Below are 14,242 nucleotides of genomic sequence, written 5' to 3'. Positions count from 1 at the left end.
AAGAATAGTCCTTCCTCTCAAGTAGTTTGCTTTTAATTAAGGAGAAAGTCAAGTAAACAGGATATTTCAGTACAGTGCAGTGAATATGTGATTTAATAGAGGCAAGTTCAGAGTGCTGTGGGGGGTAACAAACTTTCCTCTTTGTTATTTAATGTGTATGTGGTGAGGGAGGAAGAATGAATTGGAAATAGGAAAACAGGCAATCAGTATAAAGTGTCAAACAGGAGAAACCACAAAGTCTTGGGACACAATGGTGAGATTTCTGTATTCTTTGAGTGTGCCCATATTCCTTGAGGATTAGAGTCTTCAAAAGTCAATAGCACCTACTGGTCAGATCTGTTCTTATGAGAAACTAAAACACTCTTAGAATATGTCTATTCATTTATTCATTCAACAAATACTTATTAAATAGTACCTCAGTACACTAATTTTCCTATGACATATGCCTCTTAAGGTTCAATGTGCCATTCACTTAATTAGAAATATCTTAAAAGGGTCTATCCTCTCCTCTATTTCTATCTTGGCATATTCCTACTGAACACATAGAAGTTCTTTTCTATAGTCAGATAACTTCATAATCAGTAATCCAATATTTTGTGTATTCATTTTTCATTTCTCAATAGTTTTGGAAGTCTACTGAAAATGTAATGGTGGGAGACAAAAAGGAAAGTGAATTCCATTTCTCTAAATTAAAGAGAAGGCAAGATATAGAAAAGAAAAGAAAAATTAGAAAAATAGAATGGATGCAGCAAATGTAAGTTGATGAAATACTTAGACTTACTAAAGAAGTATACAGTCATTTTTTAGACTGCTATCACTACTAAAGTAACTACATGTTACTTTAAAAATAAGATGAAATATTACAGTATATTTTTTAAAATACATAGAAAGCAAATACATAATAAATGCCTGCTAGACACTGTTAATTTCTGGGATATAAACGGGAAAAGACAGGTTCTCTTTGACCACAAGGAAATCATAATCTTTTGGAACATGAGATATGAAAATCAGCATTTACTCTTATATATGAGATAAATTTAATATGACCCACTAGACCCACTCTATACCATTCTCAACCTTTCTTTCTCCCCTAAAGAAACTGACTTGTACAGATTACACTAAAAGTCATTCTGGACCCATCTAACAAATCTTAGAAGCAAGTCTCAAAAGAATCAAATTGTTTCCAAGTTTACTTGACAATGTATAAGAACAAAGCCCCCAAATATTTAAAGGAACACAATATACTCAAGTGGTCAAAATCTATAAAATTTACAATGTACCTCACACCCGTCAGAATGGCCATCATTAAAAAGTCTACAAATAATAAATGGTGTAGAGGATGTGGAGAAAAAAGGAGCCCTCCTACACTGTTTGTGGGAATGTAAATTGGTGCAGCCACTATGGAGAACACTGCGGAAGAGTAAAATGCAGAGATCACCTTCCTCCCCAAAGATACATCAGAAATACATCTACACGTGGAACAACTCCTACAGAACACCCACTGAACGCTGGCAGAAGACCTCAGACCTCCCAAAAGGCAAGAAACTCCCCACGTACTGGGTAGGGCAAATGAAAAAAGAATAAACAGAGACAAAAGAATAGGGACTGGACCCGCACCAGCGGGAGGGAGCTGTGAAGGAGGAAAGGTTTCCACACACTAGGAAGCCCCTTCACAGGTGGAGACTGCGGGTGGTGGAGGGGGGAAGCTTCAAAGCCTCGGAGGAGAGCGCAGCAACAGGGTGCGGAGGGCAAAGCAGAGAGATTCCTGTACAGAGGATCGCTGCCGACCGGCACTCACCAGCCCGAGAGGCTTGTATGCTCAACCGCCGGGGTGGCTGGGGGCTGGGAGCTGAGGCTCGGGCTTTGGTCGGAGTGCAGGGAGAGGACTGGCTGCGTGAACACAGCCTGAAGGGGTTAGTGCACCACGGCTAGCCGGGACGGAGTCTGGGGGAAAGTCTGGACCTGCCGAAGAGGCAAGAGACTTTTTCTTCCCTCTTTGTTTCCTGGTGCGTGGGGAGAGGGGATTAAGAGCGCTGCTTAAAGGAGTTCCAGAGGTGGATGCGAGCTGCGGCTAACAGTGCAGACCCCAGAGACGGGCATGAGACGCTAAGGCTGCTGCTGCCACCACCAAGAAGCCTCTGTACGAGCACAAGTCACTATCCACACCCCCCTTCTGGGAAGCCTGTGCAGCCTGCCACTGCCAGTGTCCGGGGATCCAGGCACAAGTTCCCCTGGAGAACACACGGTGTGCCTCAGGCTGGTGCAATGTCCTGCTGGCCTCTGCCACCGCAAGCTCGCCGCGCACTCCATGGGCCTTCCTCCCCGTGGCCTGAGTGAGCCATAGCCCCCGAATCAGTGGCTCCTTTAACCCCATTCTTTCTGAGCGAAGAACAGACGCCCTCTGGTGACCTACACGCAGAGGCGGGGCCAAATCCAGAGCTGAGGCCCGGATGCTATGTGAAGAATAGAAGGGAAATTTTTCCAAGCAGCCTCAGGAGCAGTGGATTAAAGCTCCACAATCAACTTGATGTACCCTGGATAGGTGGAATACCTGAATAGACAGCGAATCATCCCAAATTGAGGAGGTGGACTTTGAGAGCAAGATATATTGTTTTTTCCCCTTTTCCTCTTTTTCTGACGGTGTATGTGTATGCTTCTGTGTGAGATTTTGTCTGTATAGCTTTGCTTTCACCATTTGTCCTAGGGTTCTGTCCATCCATTTTGTTTTGTTTTGTTTTTACTTTTTTAAAAAAATTTTTCTTAATAATTATTTCTTACTTTTTATTTTAATAACTATTTTATTTTCTCTTACTTTATTTTATCCTCCTTGTTTCTTTCTTTCTGCTTTTTCTCCCTTTTATTCTGAGCCATGTGGATGAAAGGCTCTTGGTGCTCCAGCCAGGAGTCAGGGCTGTGCCTCTGAGGTGGGAGAGCCAAATTCAGGACACTGGTCCACAAGAGACCTCCCAGCTCCACGTAATATCAAATGGCAAAAATCTCCCAGAGATCTCCATCTCAACACCAACACCCAGCTTCAGTCAACGACCAGCAAGCTACAGTGCTTGGACACGCTATGCCAAACAACTAGCAAGACAGGAACACAACCCCACCCATTAGCAGAGAGGCTGCCTAAAATCATAATAAGGCCACAGACACCCCAAAACACACCATCAGACATGGACCTGCCCACCAGAAAGACAAGATCAAGCATCATCCACCAGAACACAGGCACTAGTCTCCTCCACCAGGAAGCCTACACAACTCACTGAACCAACTTTAGCCACTGGAAACAGACACCAAAAACAACGGGAACTACAAACCTGCAGCCTGCAAAAAGGAGACCCCAAACACAGTAAGATAAGCAAAATGACAAGACAGAAAAACACACAGCAGGTGAAGTAGCAAGATAAAACCCACCAGACCTAACAAATGAAGAGGAAATAGGCAGTCTACCTGAAAAAGAATTCAGAAAAATGATAGTAAAGGTGATCCAAAATCTTGGAAAGAGAATAGAGAAAATGCAAGAAACATTTAACAAGGACCTAGAAGAACTAAAGAGGAAACAAGCAACGATGAACAACACAATAAGTGAAATTAAAAATACTCTAGAAGGGATCAATAGCAGAATAACTGAGGCAGAAGAACGGATAAGTGACCTGGAAGATAAAATAGTGGAAATAACTACTGCAGAGCAGAATAAAGAAAAAAGAATGAAAAGAACTGAAGACAGTCTCAGAGACCTCTGGGAAAACATTAAACGAATGAACATTCGAATTATACGGGTCCCAGAAGAAGAAGAGAAAAAGAAAGGGACTGAGAAAATATTTGAAGAGATTATAGTTGAAAACTTCCCTAATATGGGAAAGGAAATAGTTAATCAAGTCCAGGAAGCACAGAGAGTCCCATACAGGATAAATCCAAGGAGAAACACACCAAGACACATATTAATCAAACTGTCAAAAATTAAATACAAAGAAAACATATTAAAAGCAGCAAGAGAAAAACAACATATAACACACAAGGGAATCCCCATAAGGTTAACAGCTGATCTTTCAGCAGAAACTCTGCAAGCCAGAAGGGACTGGCAGGACATACTTAACGTGATGAAGGAGAAAAACCTACAACCAAGATTAGTCTACCCAGCAAGGATCTCATTCAGATTTGATGGAGAAATTAAAACCTTTACAGACAAGCAAAAGGTGAGAGAGTTCAGCACCACCAAACCAGCTTTACAACAAAAGCTAAAGGAACATCTCTAGGCAAGAAACACAAAAGAAGGAAAAGACCTACAATAACAAACCCAAAACAATTAAGAAAATGGGAATAGGAACATACATATTGATAATTACCTTAAATGTAAATGGATTAAATGCTCCAACCAAAAGATACAGACTGGCTGAATGGATAAAAAAAACAAGACCCATATATATGCTGCCTACAAGAGACCCACTTTAGACCTAGGGACACATACAGACTGAAAGTGAGGGGAGGGAAAAAGATATTCCATGCAAGTGGAAACCAAAAGAAAGCTGGCATAGCAATTCTCATATCAGACAAAATAGACTTTAAAATAAAGACTATTAGAAGAGACAAAGAAGGACACTACAAATTGATCAAGGGATCGATCCATGAAGAAGATATAACAATTGTAAATATTTATGCACCCAACATAGGAGCACCTCAATACATAAGGCAAATACTAACAGCCATAAAAGGGAAATCGACAGTTACACATTCATAGTAGGGGACTTTAACACCCCACTTTCACCAATAGACAGATCATCCAAAATGAAAATAAATAAGGAAACACAAGCTTTAAATGATACATTAAACAAGATGGACTTGTTTGATATTTGATATTTATAGGACATACCATCCCCAAACAACAGAATACACATTTTTCTCAAGTGCTCATGGAACATTCTCCAGGATAGATCATATCTTGGGTCAAAAATCAAGCCTTGGTAAATTTAAGAAAACTGAAATTGTATCAAGTATCTTTTCCAACCGCAACACTATGAGAATAGATATCAATTACAGGAAAAGATTTGTAACAAAATACAAACACATGGAGGCTAAACAATGCACTACTTAATAAGGAAGTGATCACTGCAGAAATCAAAGGGGAAATCAAAAAATACCTAGAAACAAATGACAATGGAGACACGATGACCCAATACCTATGGGATGCAGCAAAAGCAGTTCTAAGAGGGAAGTTTATAGCAATACAATCCTACCTTAAGAAACAGGAAATATCTCGAATAAACAACCTAACCTTGCACCTAAAGCAATTAGATAAAGAAGAACAAAAACACCCCAAAGTTAGCAGTAGGAAAGAAATCATAAAGATCAGATCAGAAATAATTGAAAAAGAAATGAAGGAAACGATAGCAAAGATCAATAAAACTAAACCCTGGTTCTTTGAGAAGATAAACAAAATTGAAAAACCATTAGCCAGACTCATCAAGAAAAAAAGGGAGAAGACTCAAATCAACAGAATTAGAAATGAAAAAGGAGAACAAACAACTGACACTGCAGAAATATAAAGGATCATGAGAGATTACTACAAGCTACTCTATGCCAATAAAATGGACAAACTGGAAGAAATGGACAAATTCTTAGAAATGCACAACTGCCGAGACTGAACCAGGAAGAAATAGAAAATATGAACAGACCAATCACAAGCACTGAAATTGAAACTGTGATTAAAAATCTTCCAACACACAAAAGCCCAGGACCAGATGGCTTCACAGGCGAATTCTATCAAGCATTTAGAGAAGAGCTAACACCTATCTTTCTCAAACTCTTCCAAAATATAGCAGAGGGAGGAACACTCCCAAACTCATTCTATGAGGCCACCATCACCTTGATACCAAAACCAGACAAGGATGTCACAAAGAAAGAAAACTACAGGCCAATATCACTGATGAACATAGTTGCAAAAATCCTCAACAAAATATTAGCAAACAGAATCCAACAGCACATTAAAAGGATCATACACCATGATCAAGTGGGGTTTATTCCAGGAATGCAAGGATTCTTCAATATATGCAAATCAATCAATGTGATAAACAATATTAACAAATTGAAGGAAAAAACCATATGATTGTCTCAATAGATGCAGAACAAGCTTTCAACAAAATTCAACACCCATTTATGATAAAAATCCTGCAGAAAGCAGGCAGAGGGAACTTTCTTCAACATAATAAAGGCCATATATGACAAACCCACAGCCAGCATTGTCCTCAACGGTGAAAAACTGAAAGCATTTCCACTAAGATCAGGAACAAGAGAAGGTTGCCCACTCTCACCACTCTCTCTCTCTATATATATATATTTTTTGCGATACGTGGGCCTCTCACTGTCGTGGCCTCTCCCGCTGCGGAGCACAGGCTCTGGACGCTCAGGCTCAGTGGCCATGGCGCACGGGCTCAGCCGCTCCGCGGCATGTGGGATCTTTCTGGACTGGGGCAAGAACCCATGTCCCCTGCATCAGCAGGGGGACTCTCAACAACTGCACCACCAGGGAAGTCCCTCACCACTCTTATTCAACATAGTTTTGGAAGTTTTAGCCACAATAATCAGAGAAGAAAAGGAAATAAAGGGATCCAAATCGGAAAAGAAGAAGTAAAGCTGTCACTGTTTGCAGATGACATGATACCATACCTAGAGAATCCTAAAGATGCTACCAGAAAACTACTAGAGCTAATCAATGAATTTGGTAAAGTAGCAGGATACAAAATTAATGCACAGAAATCTCTGGTATTCCTATACACTAATGATGAAAAATCTGAAAGTGAAATCAAGAAAACACTCCCATTTACCATTGTAACAAAAAGAATAAAATATCTAGGAATAAACCTACCTAAGGAGACAAAAGACCTGTATGCAGAAAATTATAAGACACGGATGAAAGAAATTAAAGATGACACAAATAGATGGAGAGATATACCATGTTCTTGGATTGGAAGAATCAACATTGTGAAAATGACTCTACTACCCAAAGCCATCTACAGATTCAATGCAATCCCTATCAAACTACCACTGGCATTTTTCACAGAACTAGAACAAAAAATTTCACAATTTGTATGGAAACACAAAAGACCCTGAATAGCCAAAGCAGTCTTGAGAATGAAAAACGGAGCTGGAGGACTCAGGCTCCCTGACTTCAGACTATACTACAAAGCTACAGTAATCAAGACAGTATGGTACTGCCACAAAAACAGAAAGATAGATCAATGGAACAGGATAGAAAGCCCAGAGATAAACCCACACACATATGGTCACTTTATCTTTGATAAAGGAGGCAGGAATGTATAGTGGAGAAAGGACAGCCTCTTCAATAAGTGGTGCTGGGAAAACTGGACAGGTACATGTAAAAGTATGAGATTAGAACATTCCCTAACACCATACACAAAAATAAGTTCAAAATGGATTAGACCTAAATGTAAGGCCAGAAACTATCAAACTCTTAGAGGAAAACATAAGCAAAACACTCTATGACATAAATCACAGCAAGATACTTTTTGACCCATCTCCTAGAGAAATGGAAATAAAAGCAAAAATAAACAAATTGGACCTAATGAAACTTCAAAGTTTTTGCACAGCAAAGGAAACCATAAACAAGACCAAAAGACAACCCTCAGAATGGGAGAAAATATTTGCAAATGAAAAAATTGCCAAAGATTAATCTCCAAAATTTACAAGCAGCTCATGCAGCTCAATAACAAAAAAAAAACAACCCAATCCAAAAGTGGGCAGAAGACCTAAATAGACATTTCTCCAAAGAAGATATACAGATAACAAACACATGAAAGAATGCTCAACATCATTAATCATTAGAGAAATGCAAATCAAAACTACAATGAAATATCATCTCATACCAGTCAGAATGGCCATCAGTAAAAAATCTAGAAACAATAAATGCTGGAGAGGATGTGGAGAAAAGGGTACACTCTTGCACTGTTGATGGGAATATGAATTGGTACAGCCACTATGGAGAACAGTATGGAGGTTCCTTAAAAAACTACAAATAGAACTACCATACGACCCAGCAATCCCACTAGTGAGCATATACCCTGAGAAAACCATAATTCAAAAACAGTCATGTACCAAAATGTTCATTGCAGCTCTATTTACAATAGCCAGGACATGGAAACAACCTAAGTGTCCATCACCCAATGAATGGATAAAGAAGACATGGCACATATATACAATGGCACATATATACAACTCAGCCATAAAAAGAAACGAAATTGAGTTATTTGTAGTGAGGTGTATGGACCTAGACTCTGTCATACAGAGTGAAGTAAGTCAAAAAGAGAAAGATAAATACTGTATGCTAACACATATATATGGAATCTAAGGAAAAAAAAATGTCATAAAGTACCTAGGGGTAAGACCAGAATAAAGACACAGACCTACTAGAGAATGGACTTGAGGATATGGGGAGGGGGAAGGGTAAGCTGTGACAAAGTGAGAGAGTGGCATGGACATATATACACTACCAAACGTAGATTAGATTGCTAGTGGGAAGCAGCTGCATAGCAGAAGGAGATCAGCTCAGTGCTTTGTGACCACCTGGAGGGGTGGGATAGGGAGGGTGGGAGGGAGGGAGATGCAAGAGGGAAGAGATATGGGAACATATATATATGTATAACTGATTCACTTTGTTATAAAGCAGAAACTAACACACCATTGTAAAGCAATTGTACTCCAATAAAGATGAAAAAAAAATGGAAGAAAACATTTCAGACAGACAAAAGCTGAGTTCTATCACCATGAACGGACCAGCAGTATAAAGAACTTTTCTTCCTACTACTTTAATCTCTTTTTTTAAAATATTTATTTATTTGGCTGCACTGGGTCTTAGTTGTGGCACATGGGCTCCTTAGTTGTGGCATGAATGTGGGATCTAGTTCCCCAACCAGGGATAGAACGCAGTCTCCCTGCATTGGGAGCGCAGCGTCTTATCCACTATGCCACCAGGGAAGTCCCTACACTTACTTTTTTTTTTTTTTTTGATTTAATAAAAAATGAAAATACAACATATTAAAATTGGGGGATGCAGCTAAAGAAGTACTTACAGGAATATTTATAGCATTTTCTATGAGGCAAGTGTTATTGGATATAAAACCACTCAAGGCTTCAGAGAAAAAAAGATATTACAAGAAAATAACAACCAATATCTCTCATGAACATAGATACATGATAATAAATAACATTATAAACAAATGGAGTTTATCCCAGGAATACAATATTGGTTTAACATTTGGAAATCAATCAATGCAATCCACCATATTAACAGACTTAAAAAACAAAACTGGATATGATCATCTCAAAAGATGCAGAGAAATTACTTACAAAATTACCATTTGTAATGAAAACTCTTGGCAAACTAGAAATAGATAAGAGCCTCCTCAACTTGATGAAGGGCATCTATAAAAAGCCTGCATCCAACATGATACTTAATGGTGAATGGCTGAATGCTTTCTCTCTAAGATCAGGAACAAGGCAAGGATGTCTGCACTCACCACTTCTTTACAACATTGCATTGAAGTCCTAGTCAGTGCAATAAGGGTGGCAGGGTAGAGTGGTGGGGGAGACACTGAGGTTGGAAAGGAAGAACTAAAACAGTCCTTGTTCACAGTTGACATGATCATCTAAGTACAGAATTCGAAGGAATCTACTAAAAAGCTACTGGAACTAATAGGTGAGTTTATCAAGGCTGTGAGGTACAGAAACCAGTTGCATTGCAACAAACAACAAAAACATTTACAGTAGTATCAGAAAATATGAAATACCTAGGCCTAAATTGAGGGGAAAATCTACATGACCTGTACACTGAAAAGTAATAAATATTGCTGATAAAACTTAGAGAAGACTTAATAAACAAATAGCCATAAGATATTAATGGAGCAGAAGACTCAATATTGTTAAGATGTCAGTTCTCTCCAAATTGATGTATACAGTCAATGTAATCACAATCAAAATTTCCAGCAGGGTTTTATGTGGAATTTGACAAGTTGATTTGAAAATTTGTATGTAAATACAAGGGAACTAGAATAATCAAAATAATTTTGGAAAAAAATTTGTAGAACTTTCATTACCTCATTTTAAGACTTATTATAAAGCCACTGTAATCAAGACCCTGTGGGGGGTCCCTGGTGGAGAAGTGTTTACGAATTTGCCTGTCAATGCATGGGACATGGGTTCGACCCTGGCCCAGGAAGATCCCGTATGCCATGGAGAAACTAAGCCTGTGTGCCAAAACTACTGAGACTGCACGCCTAGAGCCCGTGCTCTGTAACAAGAGAAGCCACCACAATGAGAAGCCCGTGCACCACAAGAGTAGCCTCCGTTCGCCGCAACTAAAGAAAGCCCGTGTGCAGCAACGAAGACCCAACACAGCCAAAACTAAAAATAAATAAAATAAATAATTTATTTTTAAAAAAGACATTGTGGTATTGGCATTAAGATAGACATACAGATCAATGGAACAGAATAGACAGTTGAGAAATAGACCCACACACATATTGTTAATTGAGTTTCAACACAGGTGCCACAGCAATTTAATTGGAAAAGGATATTCTTTATTTTATTTTATTTTATTTTGCAGTACGCGGGCCTCTCACTGTTGTGGCCTCTCCCACTGTGGAGCACAGGCTCCGGACGCGCAGGCTCAGCGGCCATGGCTCACAGGCCTAGCCGCTCTGCACCATGTGGGATCTTCCCGGACCGGGGCACGAACCCGTGTCCCCTGCATCGGCAGGCGGACTCCCAACCACTGCGCCACCAGGGAAGCCCAGAAAAGAATATTCTTTTCAACAAATTGGATACTCAAATGCAGAGAAATGAATCTTGATCCTTATCTCGCATCATATATAAAATTCATCTGGAAAAGATCATAGATCTAAATATAAGAATTAACACCATAGTGCATACAACTCAATATCAAAAAAACAAACAACCCAGTCAAAAAGTGGGCAGAAGACTTAAATAGACATTTCTCCAAAGAAGACATACAGATGACCAACAGACACATGAAAAGATGCTCAACATCGCTAATTATTAGAGAAATGCAAATCAAAACCACAATGAGGTATCACCTCACACCTTTCAGGATGGCAATCACCAAAAAGTCTACAAATAATAGATGCTGGAGAGGGTGTGGAGAAAAGGAAACCCTCTACACTGTTGGTGGGAATGTAAATTGGTACAGCCACTATGGAAAACAGTATGGAGGTTCCTTAAACTAAAAAGGAGCTACCATATGATCCAGCAATCCCATTCCTGACATATATCCAGCAAAGACAGAAACATTAATTTGAAAAGATACATGTACCCCAATGTTCATAGCACCACTATTTACAATAGCCAGGGTATGGAAACAACCCAAGCCCATCAACAGATGATTGGTTTAAGAAGATGTGTATATATATATATATATATATATATATATATATATATATATATATATACACACATATATAATGGAATATTAGCCATAAGAAAGAATAAAATAATGCCATTTGCAGTAACATGGATAGACCTAGAGAATATCATACTAAGTGAAATAAGTCAGACAGAGAAAAGACAAATATTACATGATATCCCTTATATGTGGCATCTAAAAATAATACAAATGAAACTATATACAAAACAGAATCAGAATTACAGACATAGAAAACAAACTTATGATTACCAAAGGGGAAAGTGTGGAGAGGGATAATTTAGGAAATGGGATTAACAGATACAAACTCGTATACATTAAATAGATAAGCAACAAGGATTTACTGTATAATATAGGGAACTATATTCAATATCTTATAATAACCTATAATGGAAAATAATGTGAAAAGTGTGTATATATCTGAAAAATATCATAAAATAAAAACACTTTATGAGACCTTAAAAAAATCAGAGTTAACACCATAAAATATCCAAAAGTAAGCAAACAAGAAAATCTTAGTGACTTTGTTTCTGGCAAAGATTTCTTAAATAGGACACAGAACGCATGAAGTATAAAAGAAAAAATTGTTAAATTGCACTTCATCAAAGTTAAAAGCTTTTGCTCTCCTGAAAACACTTTTGCAAAAATAAAAATGCAAGTCACAGACAGGAAGAGAACATTTGCAAAATATGTACATGGTAAAAGTCTTGTATTTAGAATATGTAAAAAAAACCCTCAAAATTCAATGATAAGAATACAACCTAATTTTAAAATGGGCAAAAGATCTGAACACTCTACCAATGAATATACAGATAGCAAAAAAGCACAAGTGAACTAATGACTATCATCATTAGTCATTAGGAAAGTGCAAAACAAAACTGTAATGAGATACCACTGCACAACCACTAGAATGGCTAAAACAGTCTGTCATAGCAATTATTGGCATGGATATGGAGCAAATGCAAACGGGTACACACACTTTGGAAAACAGTTTGACAGGTTTTTTTTAATTTTACAAGTTACACACATCTACTATTAAATCCAGCCATTCTACTCAGATATTTACCCAAGAGAAATAAAAACATGTCTACAGAAAGGTTGTAATGCAAGTTGATAGCTGCTTTATTTCTAATAGCCCAAAACCAGAAACAACCCATCAACCCATCAACCCAAATGTCGATGGATAAACAAATTGTGATATATCTATACAAAGGAATACTACTCAGCAGTACAAAGGAAGGAATTGTTCATACATAACAACATGGATGAATCTCAAAATAATGATGCTGAATGAAAGCAACCAGTCAAGAAAGAGTACATATTATATGATTTCATTTACATAAAATTCTAGAAAATACAAAGAAATCTAGAATGACACAAAGCAGATGAGTAATTGTCTGGAGATGAGGGTGGGGGAAAGGAGGGAGGGAAGGATAACAAAGTAGCACAAGGAACTTTGGGGGGTGATGGATATGTTTGTTTTTTTTATTATAGTGATTGGTTCACAGGTGTATACTTATGTCAAAACTGTTCAAATTGTACAGCTTAAATACAGTCTACTGTATATCACTTATACCTCACTAAGTTTAAAAAAAAAATTTAAGAACATGATCAGACAATCAGAAGATCTCCATGGAGTAATCCTTCATCTCCTGTGGTTGCAGGGTGAGTTGGAGGCAATCCAAGGGCAAGTTGAAAGGGTCACAAAGTCATAGTGCTTGCAGTGCAATCAAAAGACCTAGACAGGTCTTGTGCACTAAGCTAGCTAAGGACATTAGTGGGGAAGAAGTGGAACGCTGAGAACTGGGATGGGGATATTTGGGCAGACATAGACAAAGCTGAGAACCTTGAGCCTTCAAACTCTCCTGCTGATGGAGGAAACCCTCCTCCCTGTTTTGAGGAAACCAGCCCTTCTCTGCATAAAGGCCTTTCAATGACTGCACCTGGCTCAGTTGCCCCACACACTTATGCTGATTCTCCTTAGGATTTCCCCACAACCATTTCCTCAATGCCTCCAGTCCACACTGAGACGTATCTCAGGACAGTCCAGACAGAGAGGAACAAGATCTACTCCAGGAGGAGATGACATTTATAAACCAAAAGAGTTTCGAGAATTTACCAATCCGTATTGCCAGGAGCTCAGAAGCATGTGTGAATGTGGATTCTAAGGTGTTCAGAAGTTGATTGAGCTGAATTTATTGATATGGCCACACTCACCTGAGATTAGGGATTTAATGTGCTAGCTTGAGTATCCAGAAATAAATGGTGCTTAAGGACTTCCCTGGAGATCCAGTGGTTAGGACTCTGAGCTTCCACCACAGGGGGCACGGGTTCTATCCCTGGTCAGGGAACTAAGATCCTGCAAGCAGCACAGTGCAGCCAAAAAAAAACCAAACCAAACCAAAACAACAACATAAATGGTGCTTGGTCTGTTAGTTTGGCTCATCAAAGCCTGAATTCAACCAAAGCTCTACAGTTACAAAATGCCTGAACTTCTCTAGTATACTGTAGAAAAGGATTTCTGAAGGCTTGGGGAATGCATATGTTTGTTCCTATTATGTGCAATATGTTTAGCCACCCACTGGCTATAACCGCAGTTCGACCCAGAGGATATCCTCTTCATCAGGTTATTAAGAAATTAGGGGAGCAGCAGAATTCTTGATGAATTTGTGGTGGTTATAGACTGAAGATGACAGTGGGGGAAATTGTGATGGAATTGGTTCCTTTAGTTCACTGGGAATAATGGAACTTTGAAGTGGTAGAAGTCAGGTGGTGACACAAATTGCAGCT

General features: G+C 38.8%; 1 protein-coding gene across 1 annotated transcript in view; it reads left to right on the top strand.

Annotated features, from left to right (window-relative positions):
* The window catches only part of C8H11orf65 (chromosome 8 C11orf65 homolog), an 89,775-nt gene that overhangs the window by 59,325 nt on the left and 16,208 nt on the right, over window positions 1–14,242 (top strand). The window contains 1 exon segment of the mRNA XM_030836306.2: window positions 624–754. Coding sequence (XP_030692166.1) covers window positions 624–754 — 131 coding nt within the window.

Source organism: Globicephala melas, chromosome 8 (genome assembly GCF_963455315.2).
Source record: "Globicephala melas chromosome 8, mGloMel1.2, whole genome shotgun sequence".
In the NCBI taxonomy this organism is placed as follows: domain Eukaryota; kingdom Metazoa; phylum Chordata; class Mammalia; order Artiodactyla; family Delphinidae; genus Globicephala; species Globicephala melas.
Note: the sequence above shows the minus strand (reverse complement) of the source record. Positions and strands in the feature narration are given on the sequence as shown.